Source organism: Cuculus canorus, chromosome 2, assembly GCF_017976375.1.
Source record: "Cuculus canorus isolate bCucCan1 chromosome 2, bCucCan1.pri, whole genome shotgun sequence".
NCBI lineage: Eukaryota > Metazoa > Chordata > Aves > Cuculiformes > Cuculidae > Cuculus > Cuculus canorus.
In genome coordinates, this window is record NC_071402.1 from 3,388,806 (window position 1) to 3,402,178 (window position 13,373).

At 41.4% G+C, this 13,373-nt stretch overlaps 1 protein-coding gene across 3 annotated transcripts in view; it reads right to left on the bottom strand.

The window, feature by feature from the left end:
* ADGRB1 (adhesion G protein-coupled receptor B1) overlaps window positions 1-13,373 on the bottom strand; it is a 307,402-nt gene that overhangs the window by 31,824 nt on the left and 262,205 nt on the right. For 2 of the 3 annotated variants that reach the window (XM_054058902.1, XM_054058903.1), the window contains 2 exons: window positions 12,594-12,679; window positions 6,797-6,895 (listed from right to left, as the gene is read on the bottom strand). In XM_054058902.1, coding sequence (XP_053914877.1) covers window positions 6,797-6,895; window positions 12,594-12,679 — 185 coding nt within the window. The remainder of the gene's footprint in view (window positions 1-6,796; window positions 6,896-12,593; window positions 12,680-13,373) is intronic. The other variant, XM_054058905.1, reaches the window with a different exon arrangement.

Sequence of the window (13,373 nt, forward strand, 5' to 3'; positions counted from 1 at the left end):
ATTCTTTAATGTCCAATACGAACAATAATATCAAAGTACAGTTGTTTTTTTTTTTTTAAAAAAAAAAGCAGCAGCCAGACATCCCTCAACCAAACAACTCCTCAACAGAGGATTTTATACCTCTTCTCCCTCAGCCCTCTGAAATCTGCCTCATTATACTGAAATCTCTCTTTGCTGTGACCTACAGTGGTGCATTAATAAAACTGTCTAAGTAGTAAGTGCAGCAAAAAAGTATCCGAGGCAGAAAAGCCCATCTGAAAGATAAGACTTACTCCATAACATGCCACTCTAGATGCATCTTCCATGCAAGGATCACCAAACACAACATGCCATGGCTTGGTAGATGAAGTGATTCCAGTAGTTGTGATTCTGATGGCTGGAAACCAGCAAAGTCAATAGAGGCTGCCAGAAAAGGTCTGTACCAAACAACTCTGTGCCCCAGAACCATCTAGTCTCCCAGCATATTCTTGATACACTATGTGTATGTTGCTATCACCAATGTGCAAATAAGAAACCTGGCAACCGCATCTGAGAATGGATCTGACCTGTAAGTACAGGTCTGAACTGGCTATCTAAATTTGGACAGATTTTCTACTCTTGAAAAGAACTTCACTATGAGATTGATGAGTCAGATCTGGATCCAAGATTTAGATATGGATTTGGGATTGTAAGAGATGTTGCTGATGAAGTAAATTCTGTTTCTCTTTAGCCAAGAGATTTCAGTCCCTTGGCTTCAAAACTTGCTCCAAAAAATATGCAGGTACACTGCTTTAATAAGTCCCTGCTTGATTCTACTTGCTATCCAGACCACAGATGCAATGATTCGTAACTACAGTGATCTTCCCTCAGAGCTCCTGCTGTTTTCATGCTGGGCTCTGTGAGTCCTCCCTAACCCCTCATTCTGTGTGTCTGAATATGGGTATTCAACTTTCTTCTGAGCTGAGACATCCTGATGGGTTTCACTATAACTCTGAACATAAGCAACCTCAAATCATCACTTAAATCTTAGCCCTTCCATTTAGATGATGAAAAACATCTTCCGCCCATCCAACTCAGACGATGAAAACAGTATTACATCGCATATTCAGCTGGAGTAAATCAGGATTTTCCCGAGTTGTGTTGAGTTACATCAGCTAAGAGTACGGCCTTTCTGCTCTCTTTGTGATTCATCTTGCAGATGCCTTCTCAATGATATTCATTCCTTACCATCATTACGGAAATGTTGCTTGACACTTAAAGCCTAATCTTTATTCTCAGGCAGCAGATGGCAATAGGTCATAGGAATATAACTTACTCTAATTTCACTTGCAGAGCTCTGCTTAGGTTTTGAAATATTAAATCTAAAAAAAGTTCCATTTAAAAAAAAGAATCATATCAAGGCTGAAATTTCAGATGAAAACTTAGTGAAAGATAAGTGATTTTCCTGCGGCATTGCCCTTAATTCTACTTCCTGTGAGCTGAATTCATAGCAGATCACATACTTCTGCCACCTTTCCATCTGTCTCTTCTTAGAAAGTACTGTGCATCCTTAACATGTTCCAGAATAACTTATGGGGCCTAAGAAACTTCACATTATGCTGTCACATGGTGATTTGTTATATAATGATATTGCAAATACTTAATGACTCTTCATTATGGATTATCTCTGATCAATGAATCCAGGATTTTTATTGCTCCAGACAAAGGAATTAACTGGCAGATCCTCTTATTTGTCCCATACTTGACAGCACTCATGATGAGTGACAACAGCATCAAGGGATGATAATCACAGTGCATTGTAGAAGCACAATGCTACTGTTTGATGACCTTGAGGTGACAAGTTGTAGTGTCACACCACACCATGCTACTGCTGCACTGAAGAGGAAGGGATATGGCAAAGGATACGGCAAAGCCACAGCACAATGCAACCAAATATAATCACACAGTAACATTGTCCACAGCTTTGTCTAGCATGGCAAAAGCTTAGGTTTATGAAAACACCTAGGAGATCCAGCTCTGGCAACAAGCAGATTTTGACTTCAGTCAAAAAGTCAAAAACTAGATATGTTTTTGTTCTTCAGCTAGCTGGTAGCCTTGAGAGTCTTCATCTTCGCAAAAGAAGCAGGATGAACTGATGGCACTTACAGGATAGCAATGAAAAAAAAATGGTTTTGGAAACAAATTCTAAATTAGGAAAGATTAAGAGGCCCACACCCTAACAAAAGGCATACTGGACATGCCAACAAACATGTAAATGGTTATTATAAGGTGTTAGAGTGACCAGTTCTTCTCATTCCTTAACACTGATGGGGTAGCCAGTACCATAAGCTAAAGAAGTGGTAGAAAGAAAAATAGATTTGTAATTCAGAAGCAGCTTCTGGAGAGGAACTCTAGAAAGGGATAAGGTAGGTAAATTCTACACATGACACAGCAGATGGCTTCTTATATGCTGTACAGAGGATATAGCTTTGCTATACTGATGAACTGCTACTCCTGCATCACAGCAGTTCTCCTCCTGGACCCCTACCCCTCACCCTAGAAGGATTATTCAATTCATTCTCTTGTGCTTTATCCTCAAACTTGCATTCATCCTAAAAGGTAGACTGTTGTCCCTATTTTAGGGACAGATTCAGGGAAAATCTCTTTAACACAATGCCCAAAGAACCAAGATAGAAAATCTGTAACTTGAAAAGAAGAGGCACTATGCATACTCTTTCCATGCCCAGGGAACACAGAAACACATGGCATTATTTCTGTTTTCTCTAGAAGATGATTCTTCGCTTAGATGCTGCCATCTGAACAACATGACTAGAAGAACAGGAAATCAAGATAGGTAAACAACAAGATAGGTAGGCAACGAAGTAGTTATGGGCAGACCGCTCGATTATTCATCCTTAATAAGGGAAGTTGTTCTTTGACAGTCCAAGAAATAACCTGGAGGGGCCAAGTACTATCCCAAGGTAAGAATACAATTTCAAATTCCTTGAGCTATGAGGACAACACTCTGCTGAGGGAGAGTTGCCTTTATAAAACCAGCCATGCATGTAAATATTGATTCATGTTGGTCCTGGAACTACAATATCAGCAGAAAAATTGATATTTAAGACTTCCCAAAATTACTTCAAACCAAAAAAAAGAGTAAATCCCTTAGACAGGAGATTTGACAGAGGAGCTTCTGATGAAATAACAAAGACGATACATCAGAAGGGTCATGAGGACTCCCTGACGCTGACTCTTGGGTGGGTTGCCTGCAAGAAGAATAAATTGTGCCAGGGTCTTCATCTTTGACCAGTCTCTTCTCCATGGTTAGAACCTGAGTCTACCCTTGCAGAGTCTATCCTTCCTTCCTTCCTTCCTTCCTTCCTTCCTTCCTTCCTTCCTTCCTTCCTTCCTTCCTTCCTTCCTTCCTTCTTTCCTTCCTTCCTTCCTTCCTTCTTTCCTTCCTTCCTTCCTTCCTTCCTTCCTTCCTTCCTTCCTTCCTTCCTTCCTTCCTTCCTTCCTTCCTTCCTTCCAGCAGCTGTCCCTGAGTATTGGCAGTGAATGTCTACTTTCACAGCAAGTACAAAGACACAAAAGCCCGTAAGATATTATTTGCCTATCTCAGATTAAAAAAAAAAAAAAATCACAGGTAGCACAGACAAATGAAATATAAGGTAATATTTCACAGACTGAGGATATCATATAGGCAGCAATAAAAGGAAGGAAATGTGGGAACAGAAGTTTTCCGGTGGCAAAATATGGTTGAGAACCTGTCCAGAACAACCTACAGGGTGGGTTTTTCTTAATCTACAGCTGTCAAGTCTGGCTTAACTTTAACAGGTCATAAACATTCAAAGTTTTCATTTTTATAATTTCCCTTGTCAAGAAATTACATAATTTCCAGGGTATATTTTTTCTCTTCTGTCATGATTGCTACCTGCTCTCCCATCAGTGGTTTATCATGTTTTCCCCCAGTTACGCCCCCCCTTCTATGCCTCCTTCCCTCTTAGACACAGTTATTACCAAGAAGAGCTGCTCAAAATGTTTATAATTTCCAAAAGCCAAGAAAAACGGACTAAAGGTTCTCTATACTTTCATGCGACGCTATACCAGAAACCTATGGTAGGTTAGCTGGAGAAGGTATGACGAACCCTAGTAGGGACAAAGCAGGCACATTCTTTGATGTGCTCTCCACCAAACGGCTATGGCCAATTCCAGGTCAGAGAGGAGCCAGGACTCCTCACAGCATCTGATTTACATTACAAGGCTTCAAAAGTGAATAGCAAAGCTGGCCCAAGATCTGGGATGAAGGCCAGCAGAATGGTGGCAGTGACGTGAAGCATAGTCAGGGCTTTGCCTTAATGACAACCTCATTTACAATGGATTTGGAGGAAAAATGTCAGAAACGGTTCAGCTAGAGAATGAAGTCGACAACAAGGGTAGATGAGGACTGAGCGAATTAGTGTATTACCCAGTGGTCCCTTTGCAAGCATAAAAGCATCAGACACTTCAGGACAAAAAACAAACCCAGAGCTGGAATTTATCACCTAAGGTATTTTGTCTGCTTGGAAACAAAAGATATATCCTCTTACAAGAGCCCTCCAATTTCTATCAAGTCACTTAAATTAGAAAAGCAGGATAAATAGGAGATCTGGATTTCATATCCCTTTTTCTTTCTGATTTGAAGATGAATCAGAATACATGATTTATGACAGAACAATACCAGACAATATGGGAGATGGATTTGACATTGTTTTACTTTCTAAATCAATTTACTATTTATGAAAGCTTCTCCTATCTAACAGTTTAATTTATGAATAGTAAAGGTTCTGCTGATTAAGCATTCCTCTGTAGTCAGAGAAAACTGAAATGCAGTGAACTGCTAATTCCAGACTTATGATATGCACATCTGGACCAATGCCATGTTGCCATCTCAGCTGGGCACTGTTGAAAAAGGTAAGCAAATGATTTGAGCAGCGAAAAGTAAATGAGATTTTCTTTAGGTTTTGCATCTCATAGAAACTGCTAGGTCTTAATAGAGACAATTGCATGTTCTTTTTTTCTAATGACAACCAATTGTTTTTCAGAAATATACATTTTTCCCTAACCACTTTCAGATCTTATATAAACAGCTCAGATTTCAGAAAAGAAAAAATAAAAAAGAGAATCATAGAATGGTTTGGATTGGAAGAGACCATGAAGGCCATCTAGTCCAACTCCCCTGCAGTAAGCAGGGACATCTTCAACTAGATCAGGTTGTTCAGGGCCCCATAAAACCTGATCTTAAGTGTTTCCAGGGATGGGGTACCAGCTCTCAGCACAAACTGTTGCAGTGTTTAACCATGCTCAGCAAAAAAAATTCTTCTTAATATCTAGTCTAAACTTCTCCTCTTTTAGCTTAAAGCCATTGCCCCTTGATCTTTTGCTACAGGCCTTGCTATAAATTTTTTCCCCATCTTTCTTATAAGCCCCCTTCAAGTATTGAAAGGATGCAATAAGTTCTTCCTACAGCCTTCTCTTCTCCAAGCTGAACCATCCCAACTTTCTCAGCCTGGAGAAAAGAGAAAACCTTGTGGTATGTTTTTCTTTTCTAGAATCTCAGAATGGTTTGGGTTAGAAGTGACCTTAAAGATCATCCAGTTCCAATCCCCCTGACATGCGCAGGGATACCTCCCACTGGATCAGTTTTCTCAGAACCTCATCCAACCTTGTTTTGAACACCTCAAATGATGGGGCATTCACGACTTCTCTCATAAACCTGTGCAAGTGCTTCACCATCTTCACAGTAAAGAATTTACATTTCTACATTTTGAGATTTGGCTACCTATTTTTGTTCAGATTAATTAAAGGTAGGACTACTTAAATAGCAAATGTCTAGATCTGAGAGTGTTTCTTTCACATCTTTTACCTATATTACTTCAGACACCAAACCCAAAATTTTGCATCACTTGGAAATGATGTATATAATAAAAATTCAAAAAAAAGAAGAAAGACAAGCCTTCCCTCATCACTCTCCTTCCTACCTTAACCTCTGGGGAAAAAGCCAACTATATAAATAGCAACAATTTCTCCAGCAGAACAAAGCTCTGGCATTTTCTTTTTGGTTTTTTTTTGTTTGTTTGTTTTTTCTTAATAACTCCAGCGGCATCTAAGAAGAAATTTAACAGCATTTGACTTTTATAACTCAGAGCTATGAAACATTTTAAGATTTTCAGAACTCCAAGTGTTTTTAGAGGTCCAAAAGAGGCAGTCAATACTTATCAAATCAGAACTACAGCCCTACGAGGTATTAAACTTAACTCTAGCCTTTTATAAGAGAAAAGAAACCCACTTAGAAGTGATTAAACAACTCACTTAAATCATACTGAATGCTCTGCACCCTCTGGAGTAAAAATTCAAGCACATGCTTAAGTGTTTGACAAAGCTGGAGTCTGAGGCCCTCATCTACCATCTAAATTAATGGGAACCACATCTTTAAGTCTGTAACTCCAAGAAACAGGGGCATTAAACATATACCCAACTTCCAACAAATGAAGAAACCCTTTGTCTTCCATGGGCTGCTCACATGCTTAAATCTTAGCATGTCAGAAAGCGCTTTTCAGGATCCAGCCCATCAGCTTTTGCTCCAGGAATGTTGCAGGAGCCCTACACTGCTCATGGCCCATACAGAATGAGGTCAGGGAGAATTGAGGATGTGGGGAGCTGGGTAGGGACATCAGGAGAGAAAACAAACAAGGGCTGGTGAGTGCAGGGAAATGAAGAGGGACATAAAATAAATTAAAATCAAAAAGAAAGTGGAAAGAAAGAAAGAAAAGAAGTTGAAATTAGAGGAACTAACATGGCGTTACTGGTGGCTGTGGCCGAAACTTCAGCAGAAGAAACTACTCCACACTTGGAACATTTGAGCGTCATGCCGTAAAGGGGCACTGCCATCTGACTGCAATTAAAACCAAAAGACTGAAACAAAACAAAACACTTTGCTTATGAACACAAACGCAGCAAGGAAAGGGAAAGAGAAGCCAAAAGAAAGAAAGAACAAAAGGAAGGAAGAAAGAAGAAAGGGAACCAACCAACCATACCCAGTTTGAAAAGAGAAATGAAAGATAGGCAGGAATAAAACTCTCTCATCTGTACCATTCCAGATGCGGGAAATGGGGAAAAAAACTGTACAACTCAGAGACGTGTTGGTGCCGCTGGAGAGGGTGGAACTGTGTTGGTGAATGTTTTGCCAGATTCAGGGTGTTTCTTTCTGGCATCCACGGAAGAGAAACCAGTACTGGTCTCTCAGTCTCCACCTCCTTCTTTTGTTTTTTTTTTTTAAGAAATTGAGCTTTTTGCTCCAAAATAAAAAAAGGTGGCAGGGTTGTACAGTAGAAGGCAAGAAGTAGGGCTGTGGGATGTGTGTTTGCCTACCTTCTTTCCTAAAGCAATGCAAGACATATGTCTCATGTGTTCTCAAATGGTCCTTGTGTGCTAATCCTGGTGGGGTTACCTACATGGGGGATGACAATGCCAGGAGATGGGCCACTCATTGCTTGCTTAATCTGTGATGAAGGACATGCAAATGGTTGTTTATGTCCTGGAAGTTAAGCATGCACTTGGGTGATTTGTAAGACCATCAACCTGCCCTGAAATGAGCTGGACTGGCTGATGACTTCTGAGACACTTCTCTCAGATCTTGTTTTGGAGCTAAAAACATCTTTGGGATGAACCCTGAGACTTACTCACATCAGTTGCTCTCCCTTTTTTTTTAATGGGATCAACCACAGAGCCAAGCCATTGTGGGCTGCTGGTATAAAGGGTTGCAGGGATCTGCGAAAGGGCATGTCCTCATCATTTTTAGATGCTGACATGTGTGAATACACCTAGCTAACAAGCCAGCTCTTAATCAGGAGCCTGGAAGCCACATTAGCTTGGCATTAGCCCTACTCTTACACAGAATTTATTACTTTGTGTGTACATCCTGATTCCTGCAGGTATATGATATCTACATCAGATCTCGCTTAGAAAGTAGGCAGGAGTCTGCAAAGCATCCTACAGACCTACATGCAGTGCTTGATATCAGAGAAGGCAGATCATCGCTGCCCAAGCACAGTAGGTGTTTCATTCTTGGGTGGTAGCAGTGCAGCTGGTGAGGGGTAACAGTTGCAGGTACGAAACATGGGGGCTTTTACAGCCCTACTCTGCCTGAGAGATGAGGAAATGACAGATTGTTTCTTAACTTTTACAGCTTTGTGTTCAGTCTCACTGCAAAAGCGTCCTCCCTTTGAACACCAACACAGCATTATCAGCAGTCCAAGTGGCCCGCTTTGAAGTGGCTATTGACTGGTCTTTTCATTAGTTACAGTGACATAAGCCATTACTCCTTTCCAGAATAATGGCTAAGGTATCCCACAGAAACTTTTCAGCCTTCAGACATGGAGAGAATTAGCTCCTATGTCAATAGATACATATCTTCCAGGAAGATTGGTGTAAATCCAGTAAGGACAATGGCTGAACCAAAGATAAAGTGGGTCTTGAGAGGCATTAAGTGCATGACCCTTAAAAAAAAAAAAAAAAAAAGAGAGAGAGACAGCTTATCCCCAGATCTATAAGCCACAAAGAACAGATAAGCAGAGAGACAGAGAGAGGCAGAGATAGGCAGCAAAAAGAAAGCAGATTGATTTGAGGAATTTGATGGAAAACTATACCAGAAAAAACATGAATGACACCGAATCACAAAGAACCAGCCAAAAGACCACTATAACACACAACTGTAAACTGCTGTTGGGTGCATTTATGCAGAAAGTTGTAAGCAGTAGGCACAGATGTGGATACATCTATACCCTAATTTGTTCTCGTCAGGGGCATTGTTAACAAATTTCCATAGCAGGTTTCTGCTGGTGTCTCTATGTATGAAAGGGTAGCTAATGAAATAATCACACTGAATAATGCATTCATTTCAGTTAGCTTTTTCTGCTTCCTAAATATCCACAAACAGCTCACAGACTCATCTGGTGTGTTCACTGGAGCCTGGACTTTCCTACCTTTTATTGAACAATGCTTTACACCTCATGTGGCCCAAAGAGCACAAACGCTGCTTCCAACATGAAATATTCCTAGATGAAGGCCAATTCAAATCTGTTCCTATTTTAATGTAGTTATTATCTTTCCAATTACTTTCTGCTCTACGCACTGACAATCCAGCTCTGTTACATTCCACTAGGACAGTCGCACAGAGAGTATTTCACAGAAAGTATTGGGGCAAACTTTCTTAAGTCCTCTCTATAATCAATGCAGAGATAAAAGAAGAAAAGGTCCTCTAAGGGGCAAGTTGGAACAACCCAACAAGGCTCCCGTCTCTCTTCAGTAGTTACAGAGGAAGCCTAGGGAGATTAAACTCAGCAGGCTAAAATTAGCCTTTGTGAATATACTCTGTAGTCTCATTCTTCTTCCCTGGCTGTGTAAGCACACAAATGCTTCTGGAATAAATGCTAGTTGAATACATTTAAAATGCATTTTAAAGGCTGCTGCGTCTGACATTAAAACTTTCGGTTTTAGTAGCACTCCCATCAATAGAGCTCAAATGCTGCCGGTGCAGCTGACTGCGACCAGAGATCATTTTTGCTGGAAGACACTAGCATGTTTTTCTCCTGTGCCTGGACAGGAGTTGTGGCAGTTGTGTGCGTTTCCCCAGCTCTCCAGGTAATCACACCTAACTCTCTACACCCTGGTTTTGTGATAGATCTATAAGGCCATTGCCATAAGAAAGTCAACATTTTCTGACAGAAGTGACAACAGTAATTACAGCAATTTCTTCTGCTAAATATAGGGCAGACCCTATTGTGTCTCTTGTACTATTTCATGGGAACTGTTAGCACTCATTTATTTGTGCCAGCTGATTTGCCATATGTGTGCCGGACTCCTTTTAGGGTTCAACAGGTCTTTTTTCTCCCTCATTTTGGTTTTCTCCCCTCCCCGCATTGTTTTTGGTTTTGCAACACTGAACCATACTTCTTGCCTCTGCTAAAGGAAACAGAATGTTTCTTTATACCATCTCCTCAGATCCAAACATCTCCAAGGCTGTTACTTATTCTGATTATCTTCAGATCTACCTTCCAACACGGTTCCCAAGCCCAGGCCAGAAGCGGCCAGCTAAAGGGAAGGGGCACCAGAGCTCTCAAAAGTGCTTCCACGCTCTCACGGGTGCACTTCAAAAGAAGAACAAAATCATTGAGCACAGAGAAGGCTTAAAAGTGCTGCACACACACACACGGACACGAAAGAGGGGGGGAAAAGAGAAAAGAAAGAAAAAACAAAGAACATCAGAAAAATGACTTTTTTGTTTTGCTTTGTAGGTTTTGTTTTGAAAGTGCAGCTATGAATGTGATCAATAACCAGCTGCTACGCATTAAATAAGGTCATTCTGTATGCAGTTTAGATTAGAGAGCTAGAGACTGATAGACAGCAACTCACTGCTCTGCTAATCCAATAAAGCATTTATTTCAGTGCTGACTTTCAAGTGCCATTATCTTGCTACAGACTCTGCCTGCAGTTTAGGTATTTTCTTGAGTTCTCTCTTTGTAAAGAAGGCTTCACCCAGTATAAAGCACTTGCTTGTTATCAGCTACTTTAACCAATGCACTAAGGTCACTTCTTCACGTACCTGTTAAATCCAGCAGCAACTGATACTTCTGGTCATCCAAATGTGCTTAGGTCTCCTCTTATTATCATGACCATGGCACCTCAGGCATTGAGATTCCCCTCTTTGCTGCACCAAGGACAAGTCAACACTGCTGATAAAACACAAACCTTCACAGGTTCCCGTGTTTCTCCCCTGGCTGGGTAAGAGCTTGTTTCTGCCCACAGTTTTGCTGCCATCACTCAATTAAAAACTACTTCCACCAGAACTACTTAATAGTGTAGTGACAGGAATGTTGAACATCACCTGTACCTTCTGCCTCTGCTCTTTGAGATCCAACTTTAAGACCCAAGGCTTTTGCATCACCATGCTGAATAAAGCAGTTCAGCCTCTCCATGAAGCCTGGCCATGTGGCAAACAAGGTGGCAGGTACCCATGCTCTTTCTGCTTTCATAGATAGGGTATATCCTGTGTCTTTTCCACCAGCCTCCTCAGGTTTTAGGTTCTGACTGCAGCTGTGGTAGAGAGGCACCAGAACACCTCTTGTTCTCCTTGCCGCTTTGTAAACAACTCCTTCCTTCAAGAACACGATCATTATCTGCAGTAATACATCAAGCGTCATCAAAGGAGAAATCAGAGCACACAACCCTGTCTTTCCAAGAAGGAGGTAATGAGAGGTTTCTTATTCAGGTTTCTCTGTCTGCAACAGCAAGCCAAGTAAGACAGTGGAAAATAATGTACTAACATTAGCATCCAGACTGACCTATGCATTTGATTTGAAACAGAGTGTCAGCGTGCCATTTCTGTCCTTTGCTTGGAGCATGGCATAGCTCAGGGATAAAGTATGAACAGGCTACAGACTCATTTCTAGAAACAAAGATGAAGGGGCCCCTCATCTTGCTGGAGCCAATGACAAAATTTGAGTCATTGTCAACAGAGTTTGGAAGGAAGCCAATAGAGAATCCTGCATGGTAGCTGCCACCGCAGACAACCCCTACAGAGACCACAGTGATAAGAACTGTGGAATCAGCTCTTCAATCTATACTACAAAAAAAACCTAGGTAACACAAGCCTGGGATTCAGGGATGGGTTGGAGTGGTGGTTGTGGAGAAGACCACAGAATCATCAGATGTTTTGGGTGGGAGGAGACCTTAAAGATTGTCCAGTTCCAACAACCCTCCCATCGGCAGGGAAACCTTCCACTAGGTCAGGTTGCTCAAAGCCACATCCAGCCTGACCTTGAACATGGCCAGGGATGGGGCATCCACAACTTCTCTGAGAAACCTCTGCCAGTGCCTCACCACTCTCAGAGTCAAACATTTCTTCCTAATATCTCATCTAAATCTCCCCTCTTTCAGCTTAAAACCATTACTCCTCATCCTATCACTACATTCCTTGATAGAGTTCCTCCCCATCTTTCCTCTTTAGGACTGGAAGGATGCTATAAGGTCTCTCCAGAGCCACCTTTTCTTGAGGCTGAACAACCACAGCTCTCAGCCTGTCCTCATAGGAGAAGTATATCTACTCACCAGTGCCCCTCTTTACGTACCCACCTATCTAAAAACTGCTATATCTCCAAAGACCTTATCTTTCAAAGCATCCTCTGTCTCTCAGCCACCTGCCAGTCATTAGACATGAAACCTCTGTCACACAGCTCATGCCACACTCAGCAACGATAAGTCTCTCTCTGGCCAGCTGCTGTCTCTATGGGTTGCTAAGATGAGTCATCTTGCTCTTCCTAATCTTTGGGAAGATCAGCCTGGGCTGAAGCCATTTTAACAGAGAGAACCTGGGAACCTTCTTGGGTCTTTTGTCTCTATTGCACTGAATGACAAGGCAGGAAGATCAACCAACAGTTTTTTGTTTTTTTTTTTTTCTTTCATTTTGTTTATATCTGCTTTTGCTTTTTGTTTGCAGCTCCGAACTCTCTTTGGATTTGTTGCCTGGTTATTGATCACAACCTTGCCTGTTTTTTTGTTTTCAATCTTTACTTAGATGTATTGATAAGGCATACCCTGCCCGTTCCTTCAGTTTCTTATCTGTTATTCCATCTTTGGATACAAGTTTGTTAAAAACCAGAATGCCAATAACCATGTTCACCTGTTGAAAGAGAAACACACAGTTTTGTTCTCAAGCAGGTCAGGTCAAACTTGGTAGAACATGAGGGAAAAAAAAAACATTTTGCAAGTTAAGAAGTCCTTCCCATTTCTCCCAAAGCCAGGTAGCATGGTCACATTTCTGCAGGCCACCACCCTTTTTATCTTCTCTTCAGCCTGTCCCACCTACCTCCCCTGACCATGCATCAGTAAATTCAAGCGAGCAGAATGCAGCTGGCAGCAGATCAGAGAGGTGTCCATGAACCAGGACAAGATCATAAAGCAATAGATTCCTGCAGGGCTGTTCGAAGCCCAATGCATGCCTGACATCTAGCAAGGAAACTCCAGACACAACAACAATTTTTTCAGGCTAATACAAAAATAAACTGGCCAGTACAGGGGAGAGCAATAGGTTGACACTGAATAGTTTTAAAAGTGCCTTCTGGAGTCTATACAACCGAAGTGGTAGCATTAACAGGATGGAGCTATGTGGTGCAGACAAATGGTCATAGTTCTTACCCGGTGAATCAGCATCACTGCTCTCAAGGTAAGAGGTGGAGGGGCATTGGAGCAAGTATTACAGAAACATAAGCTACTATGGTTGAATGTCTTGGGAGATTCTGCAAATGACACAGCACGTAGATTAGCCATCCAGTCATTTCCAAAGAAATCAATGGGCAGGACAACTCAATGCAGTC